The sequence below is a fragment of the Streptopelia decaocto genome (assembly GCF_964273445.1).
Source record: "Streptopelia decaocto genome assembly, chromosome: 13".
Lineage (NCBI taxonomy): Eukaryota > Metazoa > Chordata > Aves > Columbiformes > Columbidae > Streptopelia > Streptopelia decaocto.
In genome coordinates this window covers 10506735-10530183 of record NC_138668.1, presented here as the reverse complement: position 1 = coordinate 10530183, position 23449 = coordinate 10506735, and the positions used below count along the sequence as shown (strand labels likewise).

Here is a 23449-nt window from a genome sequence, read left to right as displayed (position 1 = left end):
AAAAAGGGTCCTTTCTACAAAATAGTGACTTTATTACAAAGACCTCTGCTGCTGTTGTCCTCATCGGACTCTGGAGATGTGGTGGCTGTAGTTACCGGATTGCACATGGGCTACAAAAATGGGACAGATTAACTGGAAGCTGTGAAAGTCTGATTTAAATGAAACACCTGGAAAGGAAACTGCCATTCTCGGGAAAGGGAAGGTAAATAATATGCTTTGACTTTTGGTCAGCCCTGAAATGGTCAGGCACTTGGACTAGGTGATTGGTTTAGGTCCCTTCCAAGTAAAATATCCTATCTCAGTTCACTTCATAGAGCTTCAACTTCTAATTATAGCAAAAACCCTTAAAAACTTAGAATTTCAGGATTAGAGTCATCACTTCATTGAGCCCTGCCTGTATGACAGGCCACCCTGGTGCCTCTTGCGGTGTAGGACTGGGGAAAACTGCGGGAGAGGTGTGTGCCCAACCTGCGTCCTGTTTCCTAAGCGTCTGTGCTCAAGGAAGCACCGCTAATTAAAATACCCCCTTAATTAGCATCTTCGATTTCGCGCTGCGCCTCCTGCCTGGAGTCTGCCCGGCGTTGCCCACGTGGCCCCCAAGGGAGCGGGATTTCCCTTTTGCGCTTGCGCGGGTCACGTGCCGGCAGACAGCCAATGGGGACAGGCCTTGCTGCGCCGTGTCCGTGGAAAGGAAGTGCCCGCCGGTCCCGCCGGCCGCTCGCCCGCCTCCGCCGCCCGGTATGCGCTGAGCCGAGCCGCCCCGCCCGCCCGCGGCGCGCCCGCCGCCCCTCCCAGGTGAGCGGGGAAGCGCGGTGGGGGCCTCCGCCGCGGAGCGGGGGACCGGGGTTGCCATGGGGACCTGCGTCCGGGTCGGGCCTAGGCCCGGGTCGCCATGGCAACCCCGGCCCCCCGCTCCTAGGCCGCGCAGGGGCCTGGTGTGTCTGTATTTCCTTTTCCTCTGTAGCAGAATTTCCCTTTTGAGGGCCGGGAATATCTCATGCGTGACTGGGTCCAGCTCTGTCCCTTGCACAGGAGCTGCCCTGGCTCTCCCTGTTGCTCTGTTTCCTGACAGTCCGGGTAGTGGCTGCAAACTGCCCTGGCTGGCTCGACCCTAGTACACACCACGGCAGCTTAATTTTTTCTGTATTTTGCCCTAAATAAGAGTTATGTCCGTTTGAACCAGCCTGTAGAGCTTTGGGGGAGAGAAAGCAAATGCATGACTTCGTATCTAAGTGGGACAACAGCTGAATATTTTTGCAGCGTGTTTATTGAGGTTTGAATTGCAGCGGATCAAACTGAGCTTTAACTGTTGTCCCAAAGGTTTCGTGGCACGGTGCTGCCTGCTGGCCATGGTGGCAGTTGGCTTTGCCAGAGGTGTTCCAGCTGCCGTGCCCAATTCCTTGGGCTGCACAGCGGTGGGTTATACTGACACTATCTCTATGGTGAAAATAGCATCTCTGTTTTGGAGAGTGCTGAAGCCACATGCTGAAAGCTCTGCTTCTGTCTATGTCCTGTCTGAGTGACTAGAGCTGGTGTCCTCGCCACCAGGGTTTCTGTGTCCAGCCATGAACCTCAGACATTTGCTCTTGATTACAGGCATCAAATCATTATAATCTCCTGTGATATGACATTGAGTTTGAACTTCGTTAGCCTGCTCTGTATTGTAGTTTATCCTCTCGTCGTATGCTGCAGAGCCACCTGATATCAGCCAGTCCACGCTGGATGGCCGTGGTGAGCTCCTCTGAGCCGTGGCTGTTCGTTGCAGCCCCTCTGCTCTTGAGAACTGTGTGGATGTGGCTGAGTGTCTGGCCTTTTATTGACAGATATATACAGGCGTTAAACATCTGTGACATAAGGAGCAGCACAGTAGCTCAGGCCAAAGGCTGTCTAGACGTGTGTTTCTCCCTCTCTGTTTGCTCTGATAATTCCCAGTATTTTATTTGGCTGCTGCTGAGCAGCAAATCAATGTTCTCAGGGAACTTACTGTGAGAGTGTGCATTTTTTCTCCTTGCAGTGTTTAACACAAACTAGAAATGTTTGCCTGTTTCCAACCTATGTTCCTTTTTTATCTACTGACTTACGGACTTCACTTGCTATTGTATTAGTCTTTTGGCATCGTGAGAGCTTTCTGCAGCTGTGAACAGCTTTAGATTTTACTGTCCTGGAAATCTCTGCCCTACCCCAAAGGATCATCAATATTTGTTGTGTATCTATTAATCTCTTCTTCTGTCTGTTTTTCATGAATCTGTTGAATGGATTGTAGCTGGAATCTCCTTTTACTATGGATTTCAGCCTAGATTTGCTTCCTTTCTTTTAATCTGCCAGAGACTCTCCTTAGTCCAGCTTAGTTTCCTCAAAAGCCTTTACGAGGGACATTTCTGGTATCTTTTTGGGACTGCTAGTGCATGGTATCTTTTTTAAAATAAATAATTGCCTGTATGAATAAACTAGTAGATTTCTCATAAGTCAGGTTCTTTTAAAAAAGGCTGGTGGCTGTCTCCCAACCTGTTGCAATTAGTGTGAAGTCTTCATTTACAAGATGATGTAGAGCAGCCTCACGCCATCAGCAGCAATGGGCACTGCCTGGCACCTGGCTTTTCGAGTAGATGGTTTTAGTCTTGCAGCTTAAAAAATAGTTTTGTTATGTCATGTAAACTGCTGCTTTAATTAGTATTTATATGCCTGGTAGCAAATAAAGAAACATACGGTAGTAAGCATGGTTCTAATGCATCGTTTTGTTCTTTAAAGTAGCTGCTTCTGTTGTTTCTTGCAGTTGGTTGCTTGATGTATTTAAAGCATGTTGACTTAACATGTCTGAGCAATTGGTAAGTGGCTGTCCTGTGAATTCCCTCTTAAAAATCTGTGGCATTCTTAGTATTCCTTTCTTTTCCTAAAGCTGGGATCTGGGCTGGCCTCACATGTCATGAAACACTGTGGGAACGCCAGTGGAATTCAGAAAAACGGTCTTTTGTAGTTGAGAGCTCAAAGAGCCTTTAACATAGTGGGTGTATTTATTTTTGTTAATGAAGTCCGGTACTTCTTCCATGACTGCTGTTATTTCTTTTCCAGTAAGGATGATCTTTATTTGAATGTGTGGTTGTTTTTTTCTTTGTGGAGTGTTTTTGGGGGGGCAGGAGTGTTGTTATATGAATGTAGGTGTTGGGCCAGTACAGTCTGCTGAGTCAGTCAGTGAGTTGGTGCTGGTATCTTAGTCCATCGTCTGGTGTGAACTGGTCCTGCCACCCAAGAAGCCATCATCTCTCTTCCTGGCTGTTTTCCACCTCTCTGCCCCCCACCCTGGCCTCTCCCAGCATCATTTATGGAGTGAGCAATAGCAGGTGAAACTGTGGTTGCAAAGGCTGACTCTCGATGACAGTGCTGTTGTAAATCCCTGAGGAATCACAGGTTCCAGCCTAGAGACCTCCCTGTGATTCCCTGTTGATTCAGAAGTCCCAGGGGCTCCACCTTCCTGTGGGTCATGGACAGGAATTCCCTTCAGTGATGTGGTGCCAGGTGGCTGTTGATCCTTTGTTCCTCTGATGTTAAGATGATTTTAAAGAAACAATTGAGCTAAGCTGTTCGGTTTAAAAGCAGAGAAAGTTCTGTCTTATCTAAGCATCTCTTCTACAAACTTCAAAGTTAAATGCTATCTACAAATGTCATTAGAGCAGGATCACTCCTGTCTTCCTGGGTTTTTAATCAGTCACAGCGTGTCTGATGGCTTCAGTGCAAGGTGTTGCAAAAAGACTTAGAGCTTCATGTCTCACACTATGTGTCCCCACCCACACTTGCCTCCTCGTAGAAAGGTAGGAATGGGAGCTGCTCAGTTTCCCAGTGTTGGGTTTTAATTAAGTTTTTCATTTCTCCTTTTCAACTTCTTATTGTGGATGTAAGAGCAGACACCTATGCCAGAATCCATTTAAATGTTACTAGTTTAAAGCAGTCGCAGTGGTGGTTTTGAGTTGAACCTGTGTGTCTCATGCTGGAAAACACCATTGGGAAAGAAAAGGAAAAGGAGCCACGTTGGCTCAAATTTTAAATTCCATATCTTGGAGAGGTACGAGTTTGGTGCATTTGTCTGCCAGCTAGGGAAGGAATGTTCTTTTCACGTTTGTTTGGTGGCTTTTTGTTTGGTTGGGGTTTTGTTGTTGTTGTTTGTTGTTTTATTTTTTTAAAGCACCTTGTTTGCAATAGCCTCTAAAAAGTTACTTGTTAGTGTCTCATATAATGATGTAGGCAGAGGGACTGGGTTTTATTGACAGCTGTGTGTTGCTGCTCAGTAATGAGGACAGTGTCTAGGAAATGGAGGCAGGCTTGAATTCCCTGCTACCCATGTTTATATTACTCTAGGCTTAATTTCTGGCTGTTTTGTTGGGTTTTTTTTTAGTCACTACATACATTTTCTGTGTAGCTGTTTATTCTGATTCGGAAATGGCAGCGGGCCTGCATGTATGATGAGTTGTTCGGGGTTGTTTTTTGTTTCCTGCAGGAGCAGCTGCCTATTGGAAACTTGCCGCGTTTGGCATTTGGAAGGTATTAGACCTCTCCTCTAGTGAGCTTCGTGTTGTAAATGTGCTGCTATTGTGACCCTTCAGTTTTAGCTCCCCGCAGCAGTACTGTCACAAAGCAGATTTTCTCTTCCACATCGTAACAAGAAAAGATTTAAAAACAAAACCCTCTTAGAGACTTTTGTTTGCCATTCCCTGGAGGAATTGCTGTATCTGGGGCAGCAGGAAGCAGTGCCTTTTGCAGTATGCTTTAGACACACTTTATTCGCGTACTAGCTCCTGTGAAATCTACAGCTTCAGTAATGGATCTAGAGCTGTAGGGTAAAAGAACAGCCCAGAAAGGGACTCGCGTGCAAAACGGTTAACGTTTCTGCTGCTGGAAGGCTGACAAGTCAAACTTGAAGTGTGCAGAGGATCAGGGATACAAGTACAAAAGGATTTCACTAACAGTAAGTGCTTTCATTTCAAATAAATAATGGCTCCTTGCTGTGCAGGTAGAACTATGTTTTGCCCTCGTTTCTTAATACCCTATTGGGGTCTGTTTCAATTCCTTATCCTTCATGGCAGGAGGCCAGAGTGTTAATTACTGTGATTCTGTGTTTTTGGCTTTCAGGCTTGTAGTCCTGTGATGTGCACAACTACATCTGGGCATAACAGAAGATGAAGTGCAGAGCTGGAGACAAGGCACAAATGCATTTCTTAGAATGATGTTTTCAGAATTTCAGAGCTGAGGAAAAATTGGCTGAGGAGTGTGGAGCGAGCCTTTGGGAGGAGGGCTGAATGCCCATGCTGTGTGTGACAGTGCTGCCTTCCTGGCTCTCTGAGTCCAGTGTGCGCTGGCCAGGCTCTTTTGGGTATTCCACACAAGGAGGGTTAAATACAAAGTTTACTGGTTTGGTGTATTTGGTGTTACATGGGATTTTGATTTAGCAGGGTGATACAGCAGCATACTGAAATCGCAAGACAAGCATAATGCAGCAGTTGCAGTGTACAGTTGAATCCAAATACAAATGTGATGCCCATTCCTGGTCGCTATATGCTGTCACAGTGCAGCTGCAGTCACTGAGAAGGAATATGCAGATTGAAGCAAGCTCTAGTGCTTTGCTTTCTTCAAAGTTTACTTTATTAGTTGTCTAGTTTTTATACTTGGGGCTCAGCTATGTATATGCTTCCCCCATGCTGGTCTGGCTAGCTCAGGAAGACATTATTCTTTGTTCATTGTCTCAGAGAACCTGACAATTCACTGCTGCAGCTGTATTTTCTAAACCCAAGGTTACGCTCCAGTCTCCCTGATGTTGACATACGTTCAGCTTTCTTTACAATACATTCTTCCCCAAGCTCACTGTTTTTTGCTTTCCTCCACTATGGGGTGTGCTGATCGGGCATGCTGCCCTGGATGGATTTACTGGAAAGTCCAGGCACTGACAAACTCCTTTCTCTAGAGTAATGTCCCCGAGAGAAGCTCGGTGGTTCTCAGGGTTTGCTTTGGAGGCAAACAGGATCCGCATGGCCAGGCTGGACTGACAGCGTATCTGCAGGAGATGGTGCAGGGGAGCTGGTTGAGGAGGGCAGTTCTGTGCACAGAAGGAAGCCGCTACTGAAGGAGTTTAAATAATAAGGACCTCAAAGTCTTGAGCTTGTGCATGTCCCTGAGTGACCAGGGGTCTGCGAGGGGCTCTGCGGTTCAGTATTGGTGGTTCTGGTAGAAATGACAGAAAAACGTCACGCCTGGATCAAAAGGTGTCATGGACTATTGTGAAATGCCATAATTTAGCATTAGAGCCTATTTCTAGCCATATTCTTACATTATTCTCAGACCAAGGATCAGTTGTTTTGTCCTAGATTTCCCTTTAAGTGTCTTGCTTGCTCCCAACACCTGCGTCTGCTAATGCAGTTTTGGGCAGCACTCCGATGGGATGTGATGAATGGTACTAGAATGGTGGTGAAACAATCACTGTTCTGCTCATGACTGAATTCCAAGCTGTGTCAGTTCGCGTAACATACCAGGAATTAGGAGAACCACATCTTTGGGAGTTTGCACGTTGCTTGTCCTAAATGACGCTGCGTGGGATTCCTAGAAGGAGCAGGAACATTAAATGGGCTAAATAGAGTGTAACAAATGGCACAGAGAGGTGTGCTGGCATTGCTCGCATAGCAGAGGTGTGTGTGGTGCAGAGACCATGTTTTACACCCCAGCTTTCCAGTTGTGCCTTTCGGTGCAAAGGAACTTGTCTGAGCCCAGGCAGGATGAAGAGATTGGCTTCTCACTGACATTACATGGGACTGTGGGCCTGAGCAACCTGATCTAAGTTGGGTTAAACCCCAAACAGTCCTTTCAGTCTATTTTCTTTAATTCATTGACCAGATTTGAAGTAGTATCAAGCCAAATATTTAAATATCTTTAAAAATTTGGCTCCTATTTCATTGATAATGTTGCTGTAAGTCATAGAAGCACCTCCTTCAGATTCCTAGTAAAGAATTCATGACATTTTCAAATCTAGTCTCAATTGTATTGTATTAAATCAAAGGTGCTTGGTAACAGGGTTGTCTGTGTGAACATTCCCTGTGAGACCAGTAACCTAAAAATACAGCAAGCTTAAAATGAAATGCAGAAGGGAAATCTTTACTGCTTTGTTGGAATTAGACCTTTGGCTGGTCCAGATTGAATGGTTTAATGTAAATCAATCCCCAGTGCCAGATGGTGCAAGGTAGAGAGACTTAGAGCTGTGAAAACTCCCACTGGTGCTCTGGAAGTGATACTCCCCAAACAATAGCAGAGTTTGTCTCTGGTTTGAGTTCTGTGTTGCTCAGGCACAGCTAACATGCGCCTGTCCTGCATTTTGAGTAGCTCTTAAAATTCTGGCTTTGTTTGATCCTATTTATTTACAAGCGAGAGAGGATGCCAAGTTGCATTAAATTTTTATTTCCCCTGGAAATCTTGTCTTGCCGGGATTTGAGGACTGTCCACACAGAGATCACAAAGAAGGATTTGGTGGCGACACTGGAGCAGCACCGCTGATGAGAGTACCGGGTGTAGGGAAGTCCTGCTCTGGCCCCCGGTGCGTGCATGCAGATCTTCCAGGGAGTATCTGCTTGTCTGGATTTGTGCTGAGCAGATGGTCTGCTCATGTAAAGTAAAATACAGCTACTGTGCATATGTCCGTCACTGGAGTGCTGGGCAGGAACACGCAGCCGTAGGCAGTGGGCTGTGAGTTGACGGCTGGAGGAAGGGCCAACTTGCCTGTCGCCTTCACAGAGCAGGCTTGTTCAGCATTGCTGCAGTTCCTCAGCCCTGGCCCCTGCATGGTATGTGCTTGGTAGTTGTCTGGAGGCGCTTAATCTTTTCCTTCTGTGGAACGACAGCAGATAATCCTTCTTAGTAATCTATCAACAGTGTGCTTGAAGAAAGTGCGTTGGATTCCAGAAGGTGAAAATCTTCAGCTCAAGTAAATAAAGGTCTGAACCATTTAATGACGCAAGTGACCACGACATTAGGGTGGCTGGCCATGTGTCTTTTGGGACAGTATTTCCTGAATCATAGGATTGCTTTAGAAAAATCCACTGACCTGCTGTGTTTGTTTTTCTTTATTCTTTCCTGCAGGTTTGCTTTTTTCTGATCAGGATGAATTTATTTCAATGAGGATTTAAATTGGAAAGCAAATATTTTTACTGACTTCCATCTAGCTTTATTTCTGCAGGTGAAGAAGAGTCCTTCGCGTTGGTTGTTGTGTGAACACTAAAGTTGAAGACCAAACACCCCTTACTGGAAGTTATATAGGTATATGACTCTAGTTAGTATTCATTAGCTTTAGTCTGAGATTATCTTGCTTTTATTCTGCCAGGAAATTAAATTGTATTTGTTGCTAGCTGATACATTTTTTATTTGGGATTTTCGTGAGCTTATCTGGATGGAGGTTGAAGTCCAAGTAAAAACTTATAAAACCAGCATCTTATGATTGTTTATTGCTCAAATCCAACTCCTTTTTGTGGGAAGCACAAGGTGGAAACTTCATTAAAACATGTCTAATAGTGCTAAACAAGGGAAATCTTGTCGAACCACTTGGCCTGGCTTTTGTAGGTATGGAAGTGCTCGAGGGATTTTCAAAAGTTTTTGAGCAGCTGCCTGCCAAATTCTCGTAAGCATCAGACTTTAGCTTGCATTTGAACACCCTGTTGGATTAAGGGTGCTGATTCTGTGTGAGTACCTCCGTTTCTCTAGAAATATGGTATTCTGTACATTTTCCTCACTTTTTTTTTCATATGAGGGATCTAAGAGGGAAGGAAAATATCCTGCTCTTGAGAAATGCCCAAGTTGATGTTTCTTAGTTGTGAAGCATCTAGTTCAAGTAAAGAACCTGTCCCTGCACCTGGTAGGTAACCTGAACTCAAACCAGCACCTATGCTTGCATGGCAGGACCTGGAAGCAGTGGTGGTAGCAGTATGTCAGGACCCGTACTCGGCTCTTTGTGCGGAGGGAATGTAGGTAGCTTCACTTTAGGTTTTCAAAAATGGCTTCAGCTCCCTGCCCGTGGCTGCAGCCTGCGTTGTGCTTCTCAGCAACCACCACTTGGTCTCAAAGGTCAGAAGCTGGTGTTGACAGCGTTGCAGCTGTGAGTGGAGCTGTGCTACCTCTAAACTCCTAAAGGCCCTTTTAAGTTCCATTGAGTCAAGTGGCTGTATTTAACACTGTTTTTTTTTTTAGTATTTCTTTATGTTTCCAAACATATCTTTTGTCCTCCAAACTTGCCTGGGATTTTGTCTCTGTTGGTCATAACAGCTCCTCCAGTGGCAGCACCACCTGTGCAGGGAGGAAGGTGCAGAGATCTGCTCTCCTGAAACCCTGTGGCAGGACACAGTGCCAAGGGGGTGTCCTGACTCTCCCTTAAATGCGCAAGAGCATCAGATTGGGTCAACATAATGCAAAGCGGATGGAGCGAGTCTCTACAAACACAACCAGTGCTGGGAGACAGCTGTCTGAATTTGAGGGGAAGGGAATTATCCTGTTCAACAAAACAGCCATGGATTACTGGTTTGAGACTGGCTTCAGCTACAGGATAATGCAGAATGCTTGCCTAGCTCTTTGAGAATATAGTGTTAAATAAACACGAACTAATCCTCCCAAGAATGTGTCCTGCGCTGGCTCTGCCTCTCTGGCAGCAGCTGCTGGTTCAGTCTGCTCCTAGGCCCCTGCCTCTTCTGTTAATCAGCAAAAATATGCCCGTGTCATCTTTGTTTCATTTATCTCTGCTTTATTAATGCTGAGAGTATTGACTGAGATGGATGTTGCCTTACAGGAGCATTCTCAAGAAAAATAATGTGTATAAGAAAGAGCACTGCTGTTGGAAACCTGAGTGCTGCTTAATGCCCATGAGCACAACAATGTATCCTGGCTTGGAGCTTCGCCATGGCCAAAGCGGCTCTGGCAGCATGCGTGTGCTCACTCTTCCCTCTTGTTGAATCCCCCTGAAGCCTATCTTATGCTACCCAATTTTTGCCAAACACTTCTGGCCTATGAACAATTTTGCTCTTGCTTTGTGACCTTGTCACCACTCCGAGATGGCTCAGCGAGGAATGTGGTGAGAGCAGGAGGTGTGGGAGGGCAGGGCTGGGGCTGCACCACTGGGCATCAGCTGCCTCGGCCAGCAGCGGGGCAGATTGGAGCTGCCAAAAACAAACAACTTTGTAAATTATGTTGTTTGGATTTTTTTTTTTTCTTTGCATCCTGGTCTGATTCTTTGACCTGGGACTAGGAGGGCTGGAGTGAGAGAGACAAAGCTGTGGATGGAGAGCTGCAGATGGCCCGTGAAAGGGAACCTAGTCCCGTGACTGCTGCGTTTGCTTTGTGTGCTCAGTGCCTCATGTGGGGCTTTGTCCAGCCTAAGGCCTCCTCTCAAGATCTGTTTTGTGGTCATGCCTGTATGCTACAGAAGCTTTTACAACCACTTTAGTTGTTGCTTGCTTCTTTCCCTCTGGTACATCTGAGTAAGTGTCCTGTACGTGGTTAGCAGGATTGTGGCAGTGCTATGGTGAAAGAAAAGGATATCTTGGGGTTTCTGTATTTGAATGCTCTCTGCTGGGCTGGAAAGCCAGCCCTTGTGGAGTCATAGCATATAGGAATGAGAGGAAATGAAACTAGATCTCATTTGACCAGCGAAAGTTAAAACAAAATTAACATTTTAAAGAATTTGAATCCTCTGCATATATCCTAACTGGAGATGATGGGGTTGTGTAAGAGGAATTTATAAATGTTCTTGTAGCAGTGCTTCCTTTGTAAACTGTTGGTTCAGTTTTGTTTGAACGTTATTTTATGCAGCATCCTGAGCTCTTTTTGAAAGTGGCTGGTGCCATGTGCTCCTTCACAGGCAGGATGGCCAGACTGTGCTTGCAGGGAGCAGCATAGGTTAGGCTGAGAACTGAGCTGTGCTTATCCTGTGGGCGACAGGGCTTTGAGTTCCTTCTTGGGTTAGTGTTGCCATGTTTTGCTTCATCTCACTTGAAGACTTGGTCTGCTAGAACAAAAAAACTTTATCAATACAGAATGCTGTCTTTGTGCAGATGCTTGACTGAAGCCAAGAGTCACAGTCTGTACTTCTTTGTTCCTAATGTGCTTTCTTTTCTTGCAGGCGTGAATGACAGAGGAGGTGCCCCCGTCTGCGCTTACGGACGTAAACTTGCGTCTTCTCTGCCACGATGACATAGACACAGTGAAACAGCTCTGTGGCGACTGGTTCCCAATAGAGTATGTTACTGGTTTGGGATGTGAATGGCGTTCCTGTTAATGGCCCTTTGCTGCGTGTCCTGCAGGCTTCTAAAGTCGTCAGAAAGTTCCTGTATGCAGATTTTTGCAGAAAAATGGGCTTTGTAATTAAGGGGGTAGATCAGCTTCTTAGGAAAGACAGTGTATGAGATGGGGAAAGGACCATGCTTCCAGGAAAAAGGATAGCATCCCTATGCTTGTGAAAGAAAGTTGTGTCTGGAGCACGTGCTGGGAAAGCACCCTCGGAGCTGAACCAAACTGACACGGAGTGACTCTCCCTGAGGGACCGTCCTGCTGAATGTCCTGGGGCAGACCGAGCAGTACTTGCCTGTGTATGCTGGATCACTGTTGCTCCCAGAACTCTGGCAAATATCTGGGATCACTGTTGCTCCCAGAACTCTGGCAAATATCTGGCTTAAAGCTGATCTCAGTCTGTCGCTGGTCAGTTCCTCAGACCCCCATTTGGTAAATGCTTATGCCTGCACAAGCACGGGAATAAGGAGCTTTTCTGGGGGACGGTGACAGCTTTCTGGCTTAAAGCATCCAGGGAAACTGTAGCTGTAGACTTCAAGGATTTTGTTGTTGTTTAGCTTTGTTGAGGTTTATAGAGGATTTTAGGGGATTATAATTAAGATTGTATAAAATGTGACAAACCAACAGAAGCATTCATAATATTTTGAATTTGTAGATTTCTTTTAAACACAAAGCATGCTGAACTCTTACTTTGAAATAAATTAGCATACACTAGTTTCTCTTTAGTAGTTGCAGAAGAAGGAGGAGAGCTGGAGGCTGGTGATGTGAGGTTTTGTGCCAATATGCAGTATTTTTTCACATGTGTATCAAATTAATGAGATCCTTACGCTCTTAGATGAGGGCAGTTGGATCTTGCATTTAAAAATAACTTGCTAAAGATGGAAGTGAGAGCTCTGGGCAACGAATGCAAAATAAAATGTGGTTGTCGTAGCGAGGCAGCAGGCCATTACATGAGCAGCCTGCATTGCTGCTGGGATGCAGTTGAAAGAAACTGTGCTACCAAATGGGGCACAGCAGCTGTTCGATGTTCATTGGTACCACACAACAGTTAAGACAGGAAATGTGTATAACTTCCTAAGCCAGATTTCCTGGAATAAGCTATATTAGTAGCATAGAAAGAGGGTTTTTTTGACACGTGGCTGAGCTCCTTGGCTGTATGTCTTTGCAGAAGATGGCCCTTTCAGCAGTGCAGCTTCCCTTCCTCAGTCTTGGGTAGAACACATTGGCCTGCAGTTCCAGTATCTGGCATTTAAAGATGTTGCTGCCTGTTTCCGGTTGAGCAACATCTTGGCACGTTTGCTGTGCCACTGCCTGCTCACGTGGGCTCTGTCCTCCCAAACATTCCTGTTTTTGCTTCCTTCCCAGGTACCCTGACTCATGGTACCGAGATATCACTTCCAACAAGAAGTTCTTTTCCCTCGCAGCCACATACAGAGGCTCCATCGTGGGCATGATAGTGGCAGAGATCAAGAGCAGGACGAAGGTGCATAAGGAGGTACGCTGCTAAACTGTGCTTCAGCGTGAGACAGTCCACCTCTTGCCACGGGTAACTTGTATGGAGCCTGTTTCGGGTATTGTTTTTCCCCTCAATCCAGACACTTACAAGAACGATCCTGAATTAATTTAAGAAACTGGGAACATGCCGATTTCCAGCTGGTGAAGCATGGGTGGTGGGGTGTGTCTGAGCAGGCTGGTACCGCAGAGTCTCTTCCTGCTGGGGCTGGGCAGCTGTGGCCAGACGGGAAACTCACTGCCTGATGTGCTGTGCTGAGAGTTCTGATCATGCAGGTGTAACTCAGAAGTGACTGTGTGTCAGGCCATTTAACTGCCTGGCTGTTTTGAGTGTGCTTGGTCATTGCTGGTGACTGGGGAACACATAACTGTGGGAGAACAAAGCTCTTCCTTTTTTACATAAGGGTTGAACTTCCATAGCTGTGCTGGGCGAGTCTCTCCTGTGACTTCCTGCAGAAATTCCCTCAGTTACACGGTCACTGTCTCTAACATGGAGCAGAGGTGATCTGCAGAAAGTTTGGGCTTCAGGGATAGCAGAGCGTGCAGGCCAGGAGAGGCAACATGGTACAGCAGAGAGGTGAAGAAGAGATGGTCGCTGAAGACAGCGTGGGAAAAGACCCCTGGGGTAGTGTAGGGAGAACAGCTCAGGCAGGCAGATTAAAAAAAGCGGGGGCAATGCAGAGCGTGCATCACTTCTAAAAGGCCATCAGTGTTAGTACTAAAGAATAATCTTAAAATTCGTAGGAACCAAGAGCATTGAGTGGCATGGCTGTCTTCACTCTAGCTATCTGGCTTCACCTCAAAGCTAGTTAGTCAGAAACTACATCTTCAGGAACTCTAATGAAAAGCCAGGGACTTATTCAGCACCCTACTAAATAACCTGTCCTGTCTCTACTCAGGATGGAGACATCCTAGCTTCCAGTTTTCCTGTGGACACTCAAGTTGCTTACATCCTAAGCCTTGGAGTGGTGAAAGAGTTCAGAAAACACGGAATAGGTAAGATGCTGCTAAGTGACAACTCTGCTGCTGTTGCTCACAAAGGGTGGCTAGTGGGCATGGCTGAATGAGCTGCACCATTTCACCACAATACCCTTGTGAGACAAGCTTGTCGGTGATTTGTACCAGCAGTTGGGAAGGTGATGCACTCTCATCCCCTTCTTGCTGTCAATGCAGGTGCACTGCCGTGTTTGTACTGGTGTAGGCATGACACAATGTGCGAGTGTTTCTGAAGAGCATGGGGCTTTGTCTGTCTTGTTCCCAGGGGACAGCTGAGCACACCAAAAACTTGCACTCCTGCTGCGGAGACTGACTGAAAGTGCCAGGACTTCACCCTGGAGCAGGGTGTGAAGCCTGTCTGGGGTGAAAAGGGAGTGTATACTCCCTGGCTTCCGATTTTCTTTCATGGGTGTCAGAAGCATGGTCCCTGATGCAGAAAATGTAGCTGTTTTTAACATTTCAACTTCAACAGGTGGAACAAACATTTAGAAAAAGACAAAAGGAACTGGAAAAAGAGTGCAGCTCGGACCTGATTGAGTCTGTGTAAAAGTCAGCTCTGAACGCCTGCTGCAACATGCAGCATGTCTGCAGCCGTTTCAAAATCCTGCAGTGAGAAGGGCTTATCTCCATTTAGAGCAGGATGTATTTTGTCATCAAATAAGTGCCCTTCTGGTGCAATTTCAAGCACAATCTATATCTTTGATCTGCAAAAGGAAATGGGCCAGGTTTGGCAGCATGACTCAGTGTTGCACATCTGGAGTCTCTTCAGAGGATACAGGTATAACTGCACATCTGGTGTCTCTTCAGAGGATACGGGTATAACTTCTTCAGGTCCTCACTTCTATCTTGGTCATGTTTAGAAAGGTACAAACTGGTAGGATACATAAAGAAATGACCAGAAGAGTCTTCAGTGGGAGCACTGTATTTAAAACTTGCATTGAAATGCTACTGAAGGTAAATTTTCTGTACAAAGAAGAAAATTCTTGCACAGAATAATGTTCAGAGAAGGTGATAAAGGGGTCTTCTGTTTGATTAAACTCTGGTGGTTTTGAATCTCCTTTCAGTTTGCAAATCCTGATTTTTTTTTTTTTTTTTTTGGAGCTCCATCTTGCTCGCATTTTCTTCTTTCAGAATTGGTGTTCCCTATATCCGTTTCACCTAGACAGCATGTTACTGTGCCCTCTCAAAACCTTTGGACTTGTACCTATAGCAAGACAACCTAAAGAAGCTGCTGCCTGCTGCTGCTTTTTCTGAGACCTTTCTCTTGGGAGTTTTTCTACTTGTGTTTGAGGCAGAAGTCTTTCATGCAGAAGGCTTTTCACCCCAGGCATACTTTTAAGTACTAAAGCTCTGATTTTTCTCTGACAGACATTAAAAGGCACTGGTTTCTAGTTCTCTGCTATTCTTAAACCAGAGAGCAGTTGGATTTCTGTGAGACAGAAGAGTGGAATACCTCCTAACAAAACCAAACTGCTCTCTCAGTGTCTTTTTGTGTTTGGCTTTTATAAATTCCCACTAAGCATCAAGTGATCATGAAGTCAGTGCTGTTGACTTCTGCTCTGAAATCCTGCGGGTCCTTCTGAAAGTCTGGGCTCTGAAAGGGATTGTGAAACAGCAGCGTGAATCTCATCAGTGTGTTTATATTAGCTCAGCTATTTCTGTAGCTTGTTACCACACCTGATGGACGAAGTTCCACTGCAGGTTCTGCTGGATCCTTCATGCTGTGTTGAGGTGGTTTGGGTGAACCAGATCTCGTTTCTTGGGGCTGCAGTATCCTCTGTGCCTTTCTTTGTTTTCTCCTCATGATTTGTAGCTGCAGAAAATCCAGGTTGAATGACACTATGCCATGGCTGTCCTCCTCAGAAGGGATCTTAAAATCCTACACTTCTTAGATTCTAATTCAAGTTGAGCAGACACAATGCAGTAACCTGCTTGTGAAGTCTTGTTTTGGCACTCTGCTGTTTTGAATGGCTTTAAAATACATAAATGTGATGGAACTGATACCATTGAAAATGCCTCACTGACCTTCCCTAAGCCAAGAGCTGCCTGTCTGGGGATGGGCATTATTGGCAGATTCTCATGTCTGGCTCATCTTTGTGGTTATTGAATCAGAAGTTTGTGTCTTTATAAGGTCTGTAGTGTGAAGCCATGGTCATAGGTGAGAGGAGATTCACACTAAAACCACGTAGCGTGGTCCTGTTGAATTCCTCAGGAGGGTTTGTGAGAACTGTGTGTGATCTGGGGTCTTCAGGCATGTGCAGCAATCACTGCTTAGATGCTGGGTGAAGATCTCAGCTGGGACTGACGAATCCTTGTGCTGTCCATGAGACGGCAGCTGCGCTGTGTGATTCTGCTCTTTCTTCCTCCAACAGGTTCGCTCTTGCTTGAGAGTTTAAAAGACCATATATCAACGACTGCCCAAGATCACTGCAAAGCCATCTACCTGCATGTCCTCACCACTAACAACACAGCAATAAACTTCTATGAAAACAGAGACTTTAAACAGCACCACTATCTTCCCTATTATTATTCCATCAGAGGGGTCCTCAAAGATGGTTTTACGTATGTCCTGTACATCAACGGTGGACATCCACCCTGGACAATCTTATATCCTTTACCTTCAGCCTGATTGGTAGTAGAACGCGGTAAGCAGAGACCACATTATGTTTTAGGTTAAAAAAGGCAATCCAGCAAAGTGTGACCTGGCTAGATCTGGGACTGATGCCTGCTCAGATGCGAGTTCAGTCTGCAGCCAGAAGGAAGATGACGTCAGAGGGATTTGACAGTGACCTGCTTGTGCCTGGGCTGCCCCGACTCCTGGGAACAGTTCAGGGAGACAGCGTAGGATGGTACATTGAATTCTAAGTCGGAGCCAGTTTGATGCCAGTGATAGCAAATGCTGGTGTTAAGCCAGAGCGCTGGGCATGCTCTGGCTTGTGTGGTGCAGGCTTTTCCAGCGGCGTGGCAGAGAAGCCCTTGGTCCTGTTTCCTGTGGCCGAGGATCCCCTGTGACCCCGGCCTGGCCTGGCCCAGATCCCTGCAGACTGCTCCCAAACTGACTGTGGGAGTTTATTTCAGGTCGTTGGATCACGGAGAAGAAACCTGATCTTTCCTGGGTGTGAGAGTCAGTCCTGAGCTCTCCAGGCAGGTGGGTAGATTGCCATCCCCACAGGAACTTGCTGTGGAGTGCAAAGGGACCTAGCTCAGGGGGGTATTTCCCAGACAAGTTGGAACCAGTGTTCCCAAATTTCCTTTATTTGCGGTGCAAAGCAGACCTGCTTTTGACAGAAAGGAGGAGGCAATTAATACAAGGAGCAGATGTGTCTGTCTGACTGAGCAGAGCAGTTTTTGCTGTCTCATATGGTCACTTTGGGGAATGCCAGTCCACAGAGTATTTTAAGTTATTTCTTAAGTTACAGTGTAAATGTCACTGTCCTTAACTGATGACCACTGATTACCTACAGCACATTGGATCAACACTAGCCAGCCTGAGCCCGTGTTCCATTCCCCAGAGGATATACCGACAAGCCCAGAGCCTTCTCTGCAGCCTCCTGCCCTGGTCTGGCATTTCTGCCAAGAGTGGCATTGAGTATAGCCGGACGATGTGACTGCATCGGAAGATGTATAAATAAAGCAAAGGTAGGTACCTGGCGGGGGAAGCTCCTTTCTCTGCCCCAGGCCAGCAGTGACACAGTGGTGATGTGACATGGTGGCGATGCCCCACAGCCACTACCCTGGTGCAGCTGAGAGCATGCCGGAGCGAGACTGCTGAAACCGCAGCTCTGCTGCTGGGCAAGCTCCTGTATCCCTGGGGCACCACTGTGCTCCGGTCTCCGGCCGGTAGCCAAACTCCTGTTGGAGTTTGAATTTGAACTCTGATCTTGTTTACTTGAGCCCAGAGCTTGACAGCAGGTGGAACCTATTCCTGCTGTCTCTACTTTTCCCAGCTCTGTTAGACCAGCTCACAAGACCCAGAGTGAATGAGTCCTCACTCTTCCCCAGCTCAGCGTCCCAGCACAGGAATTGACAGCCCATTTGCTGCCAGTTCCATTGCAGGTCTCTGACAACAAGCTCTTCAGGACAGTGGCTCCCCAATATGCTTGAAGAGACCCCTAACACCTGGTTTCCCTAAAGCTCTCTTTGTCTTCCTTCCATCTCCTGCACCATCCGGCTCTGCGCTGACTCCAGTGATGACGGCTCTCGGGCCCTGACCCAGCCCCTGGACTGGACTTCTTGTCCCACAAGTTGACCGAGATTTGGCAAACTTCACACTTGACGGGCCACGGCCCCAACTTACCCCTGTGGCTGGGAGCCTGCGAGTGCTGCCTGGGCAGGCCCGGCCGGCGTGCGAGGCACCCGGCTGTGCAGCAGCTGAGGGCCCTTCACGTCACCGGCCTGTGTGCATGTTGCACTGTCCCCTCCACTTCCTTACCTCTGGTTTGCTCCTGTTGCTACACGTGATGCAGAGGGGTTCAGTCGCTGCTTCCACACCACGGCGACTGAAAGCAGCATGAATGAGGTTAACGAATCTGCGCTGACCGATCGTGTAAATGAGCTGTAAGTGCCCTGGCAGTCTGCTGCTGGCAGAATATACAGTCAGGCCCTTGTTGCCAGGGAAGAGGGGAGCTGGGCGAGGAGAAGCGGGGACCAGGTCTGGGTCCTGCCACGTCAGCTGCTGCCTGTGGGTAACTTCAGAGAGGGGAACTGCTGCATGGGAAACCACCCAGCCCCACCAGCCCTCTGGAGTGACTTAAAAAAAAGTATCTAATTCAGGATGCATGGAGTAGAAGGCAGGGAATGAAATTGCTATTTCATAGTGAAATATATATATTATACTGTATAGATCTTTCTGCCTTTGTTCAAGTTGGAGCGTAGCAGGTGAGGGGAGCTGGGGCTGTAGAGATGCTGCTGTGGAGCCTGGTCCAGAGCCTGTCTCCCCTGCAGGCACCGTCCTGTGGCACTGGGGCTGGATCTTGCAGGATCCTTAGGGATGAGCTCTGCACAGATCGCTCCTGGCCTGGCTGCGGGACCCCGGTGCTCTGCCAGCCTGGGGCTGCAGCTCCGCTCACACAGGTAACGTCAGTGTGCCCGTGTGCCACAGCCAGGCCGGGCCGCTCCTGCGCCTCGGGGGAAGGGTGGGTTTGCCAACTTTGCCATTAAGGTGGGAGTCTGTGCAGCTCACCCAGCCTGGGCATGCGCTGGAGGTGCCGGTGTCCCTGTGTCCTGTTGGTGTCCTTGGTGAATCCCCCTTCCCTGGCTGAGGCTCTTTCCCTGCTCAGCACCATGTTCCTCATTCCCCTCTCATTTTGGAACTGGGACTTGAGCAAAGGAGGGCTGTGCTGCAGCTGGCGAATGGCCTGTACGTGCAGGCTGCACCAGCGTGGGTAGCGCAGGGGATGAGACAATACAGGGCAGGCTTAGACTTGGAGAAGAGAGCAGGGCAAGATCTTGCAGCCCAGCTGACTGTACGAAGTCATGGCAGTGTCCGTAAGCCCCTGAGGTGGGAGTTTAACAAAAGGTGCTCCAGCCGCAGGGGCTGGCACAGCCCGTGTTCTGGGGGCTTGAACAGGTCTGGCTCAAATTCAACACCAAGACCTTCAAGCCTCCAGAATGTTGCAGGAGACAGGCAGCCACCCCCTTTCCAGACTTATTCATGTCACCACTTCTTGGTTTTATGTGGTGGCTTTTTTTTTGGTTGTGGGTTTGTTTTTTTTGTTTTTTTGTGTTTTTTTTTTTTTTTCCACTTATTCAGTTTTTACTTAAACACATCTATTGGTTTATCTGAGTTTAACAACTCCTGCCCCTGGTTTTCCTTGGCACTTGCTTACTCTGGACCAGACTGAATCTCTCTTTTTTTCTCTCCCGATTGCCTGGGACTGATGTTTTCCCCATGACTCTTCTATCCTGCCCCTGCACAACCCAACTCCACAGCTGCAGCACTTGAGCTCATCCCAAGGGAAGCTGTGGCTGGTCTGTGTCCTCCCGCCACCCTGTCCTCTGAGGTGTCAGCCACGTGCCCACCTCACAGCCTGTTATTTATTGAACAGCATTGTGCTGCCACTATCAGCCTCTCTCTAAACATCTTCAATTAAACCGAACCTCTTTTCTGAGTCCTTTGTCACTATGTAGAATCCCGCTCCAGCACCTTCACCTCACCTCGTGCTGGTGGGACCAGCTGGGAGCAGGCAGGGGTACAGGGCAGAGGCTGGATCAGGGAGCAGCTAAATGCCTCCCCCACAGCACCTGTTTTATGGACAGACAAACACTCCCCACAAACAGCCAGTGCCTAGGAGCTGTTCAGGCACCTGCAGCAGCGCAGCCGGCTCCTCCTTGGCCCCTGGGTGCAGGAGCCATTTTGGTGTAACCCAGCAGCACAAGCTGACTGCCGTTTGCAGTGGTGTGGCACCCTGAGCCAGCCCTCGCCCCACCAGCCCCCTGCGCCCGCAGCAGCCCGCGCCCTGGCAGGGGCCAGCAAGGAGCAGAGCCCTGAGGCAGGGGGACTGACAGCCCCTGCACCCCCAAAGCTCCAGGTCACCACGGGCTTTGTGCTGGCGGTCAAGAATGATCCTGACTGCGAGGGGTTCAGCAAAGCCATTTATTCCACTTTCCTGCTCCCGCAGATCTCCAGGTAGAACCCCACACAAGCGTTCCCCAGGCCCCAGAGGGAATTCACAGCACGCCACCCCATTGCGCCAAAACCCGAGTGGGAGCCTGGCCATGCTGGTGGAGGGCAGCCCTTCCCCCAGCGCTGGCGGAGGTGCCTTGTCCCTCAGCTGCGTCCGCTGCAAACACAGCCGCGTCCAAGTCAACACGGGGCATTTAAAAAATAAGACGTTTTTTGTTCCTTAAAAATGAAATGGGGACCTGACAGCAGCAGCACGTCCCTGAAATCAAAGCATAATTCTAAGGCTTCAGCGCCCTCACAAAAGCACATGAACTCTCTGCTGGGGTCTGTGCAAGTTGATCTGGGAAGCTCGCTAGTTTAATGGCCATAAAAATACGTAAGCTGTCCCTTACTTCAGACAAACCCAAACCCTCCCAGCTGGGCAGTGGAATCACGTGGGCAACAACTGCAGCCAGCGATGGGTTGGAAAGTTAGAAGAAAGTCTCTAGTCTCACCCACTTTTAATCGAGTGCAAACACGGTGGTGTCACTCCATGGGCACAGCCACCGGCTGCTCCAGCACAGCCTCTGCCCCCAGCCCCACCGGCTGCTCCAGCACGGCCCCGCTCTCCAGCCCAGCCACCGCCTGCTCCGCTGCCTGCACAGCTGCCTGGTCCTCTGCTCTGTCTGCAAATTCGTTGCCTGTTTTAGCGGCTGCCATCAGCTCGTTTGCGTGCTTAGCGGCATGCAGGTTCCCTCCTGTGTGGTCGATGGCCGGCTTCTTCGGCTTCTGTGTGGCAGCCACCGCCTCGGCCAGCTTCTCCTCCGGCACCATGTTCAAGATCTTCAGGGCAAAGAGCAGCTGGAATTTGGCGGTTCCAACAAAGGAGTTGGCCAGGAAGTTGGGCAAACCACCCATGCGGTCCTTCTGGGTGTAGAGGGGGACACGGACCATGCCCATCACCTGCAACACAGCGTGGAGCGCAGCTCAGCAGAGCCCGCGGCAGCACCGGACCCCCCACAGCCCTCTCTCCCTCACACCCTCACCCCAGCTCCCCGACAGCCCAGGCCCACCATGCCCCGGCTGCCAGATCCTGCCCGTCCCTCCCACACCGACCCCTGCCCTCACCTCCTGTCCCCAGCCCAGCTGAAGCCCCTACCCGCCCTCCCCAAGCCCACCAGGCTCTGCTCTCCCTGCCCAGCCCAGCCCTGGCTCTGTTCCCCCTCCTGCCCCTTCAGGGGGATCCCGCTGCCCCAGGCCACTACGGGGAGCCCCACTTCCCCCTCCACACCCTGCCTGGGGACACCACTGCTCACCCATGTGTCCCCCTCAATCACGCCACAACCTAGGGCCAACTTCTGCCATTCACACAGCTGCCGAATCCCACCAAGCGCCTTGCAGGCGCCGGGGGAGGCCCTGGCTCTCACACTCTACCCCGGGGCATCAGCCAGACCCAGCTCCCCGGGAAGAAGGCTGGGGTTAGAGCAACACATCACCACACCGAGGGTCGTGACTCCGGTCTGGGTGACCCAGCCCAGAGCGGGCGGAGATGCCCACCAGATGCGAGACGGACCTGGACCTCACCCGTGTCCTGAGGCTGAGCGGGTACCTGGGGCTCTTCCCTACGTGGGTGGTCACTGGGAAAGGCCAGAGCTCGAGCTCGCTACGCTCTGCAGCCTGAGCGACGACCTCAGCCAACAGCCAAACCTCCTAACGCTGGCGCTACGCGGCGGTGCACGGCACTCGCCCACAGCAGCTCTACGTGCAGTGCATTCCCCCGCTGGGCTGCGAGAGACGGCAGCCCAGCAGACCCAGGAGGGAAGCTGCGTCTTCCCTGGGCTAACGCTCAGAGCTCTACACGGCCCCTCCCTGGATGTCCCACCTCCAGCCCGTGGTCTCGGGAATGCACCGCGCTGATCTCGATGGTGTGCAGCTCCTCCAGGGTCAGCTGCCTGGCGTAGAAGTGTGCCACCACGCGATGTGGCCCCTCTGTCAGGTGCGAGCACAGATAGTCAGCTTCCGTCAGGCGCACACAGCCCAAACCCAAGCCCAGCACCCGATTCAGACCGTCCTCCAGGGACCAGTAACGGCGATCCACGAACCCCCCGGGAAAGCCCAGCAGTCCGTCAAATCGCATCTGCATCTGCAATAGAGGCGCACGGTGTTAATGGGGCACGGCGGAGCCCCGGGGGGCGAGGGGAGGAGCGGGCGCGCCGGCCCGACGGGGCCTCTGCGGAGGCGGAGCAGCGCGGAGCCCGCCCGGCCGCTCCTGCCAGCTCCAGCGCATCCAGGACCGTTCACCGACAGCGCCTCCGGGACTCGCCGCGGCGGACCCGCCACGGCACGGCCGCGCAGCCGGGGGTCCCGGGGGCTTCCCCCCGCGTCGCTCCCGCCGCCGGCCCGGCCCGGCCTGCCGCTACCGCCCTGCACAGACCCGCCAGACCCGCCCGCCCTCAGCCCGCCGCCCCCGTGCCCGCGGCCCGACCCAGCCCGGCCCGACCCAGCCCGAGGCCCCGCCCCGCCCGGTCCCGGAGCCCCCGTCCCGCCGCCCGCCCCTCACCAGCACGGCGTAGCGCAGCGGGATGCGGCCGAACAGCATGCCCGGGTTGGGCGCGTACAGCATGGCGTGGCACGAGTGGCTCCAGCCCGGGCCCAGCCGCATCGCCTCGTACCGCGTCAGCGGCTTCAGCTCGGGCACGCCCGGCACCCCCAGCGTCGGCAGCGGCGGCAGCGTCCCCGCGCCCGCCGGCAGCGCGCCCATGGCCGCCATCGCCCCCATGGCCGCCATCGCCTCGCCGCCCGCCCCGGGAGCCCGCTCTGCGCACGCGCGGCTGCGACGGCGACGAAGGGGCGGGACCGACCGCAGCAAGAGCCAGTGGCGGCCCGCCGCGCGCCGCGGGGCCAATGGGCGCTCGGCCGGGGCGGCCAATGGCGGAGAGGAGCCAATGGAAGCCGGCGCTGCTGCCCGCGTCGTACGCCATATTAGGCAACGGCCGCACTATGGCTGGCGGCCCCCGCCACCAATGAGATCAAAGCTGG

At 50.1% G+C, this 23449-nt stretch overlaps 2 protein-coding genes across 3 annotated transcripts; one reads left to right on the top strand and one right to left on the bottom strand.

The window, feature by feature from the left end:
* The first annotated feature begins 93 nt into the window (after positions 1-93).
* On the top strand, positions 94-19916 carry NAA60 (N-alpha-acetyltransferase 60, NatF catalytic subunit). The gene is made up of 8 exons (XM_082064979.1): positions 94-202; positions 8110-8286; positions 11132-11247; positions 12664-12793; positions 13710-13806; positions 16179-16413; positions 17258-17445; positions 17995-19916. Exons 3-7 carry the CDS (start codon positions 11138-11140, stop codon positions 17412-17414), a joined length of 729 nt encoding a protein of 242 aa, XP_081921105.1. The 5' UTR covers positions 94-202; positions 8110-8286; positions 11132-11137; the 3' UTR covers positions 17415-17445; positions 17995-19916.
* Positions 19917-20387: 471 nt separating this feature from the next.
* On the bottom strand, positions 20388-23251 carry NUDT16L1 (nudix hydrolase 16 like 1). 2 transcript variants are annotated; one of them, XM_082064410.1, is made up of 4 exons: positions 22971-23251; positions 22478-22553; positions 22293-22399; positions 20388-21373 (listed from the first exon to the last, which is right to left on the bottom strand). In XM_082064410.1, exons 1-4 carry the CDS (start codon positions 23196-23198, stop codon positions 20957-20959), a joined length of 828 nt encoding a protein of 275 aa, XP_081920536.1. In that variant the 5' UTR covers positions 23199-23251; the 3' UTR covers positions 20388-20956. The 2 variants fall into 2 exon arrangements, with proteins under 2 accessions (XP_081920536.1, XP_081920535.1); XM_082064409.1 differs by having other exon boundaries at positions 22293-22553; positions 22971-23250.
* Positions 23252-23449: the final 198 nt, after the last annotated feature.

What these genes read in the sequence shown, in the direction of transcription:
- NAA60 (XM_082064979.1), top strand. Translation starts at nt 11,138, where the DNA reads ATGACAGAGGAGGTGCCCCCGTCTGCGCTTACGGACGTAAACTTGCGT. An exon ending in GTTCAGAAAACACGGAATAG is followed by an intron (nt 13,807 to 16,178) that starts GTAAGATGCTGC and finishes TTCCTCCAACAG; the next exon opens with GTTCGCTCTTGCTTGAGAGT. An exon ending in CATCCACCCTGGACAATCTT is followed by an intron (nt 16,414 to 17,257) that starts ATATCCTTTACC and finishes ACTGATGACCAC; the next exon opens with TGATTACCTACAGCACATTG.
- NUDT16L1 (XM_082064409.1), bottom strand. Translation starts at nt 23,198, where the DNA reads ATGGCGGCCATGGGGGCGATGGCGGCCATGGGCGCGCTGCCGGCGGGC. An exon ending in CGCTGCGCTACGCCGTGCTG is followed by an intron (nt 22,554 to 22,970) that starts GTGAGGGGCGGG and finishes CCTCTATTGCAG; the next exon opens with ATGCAGATGCGATTTGACGG. An exon ending in CCCGAGACCACGGGCTGGAG is followed by an intron (nt 21,374 to 22,292) that starts GTGGGACATCCA and finishes GCTGTGTTGCAG; the next exon opens with GTGATGGGCATGGTCCGTGT.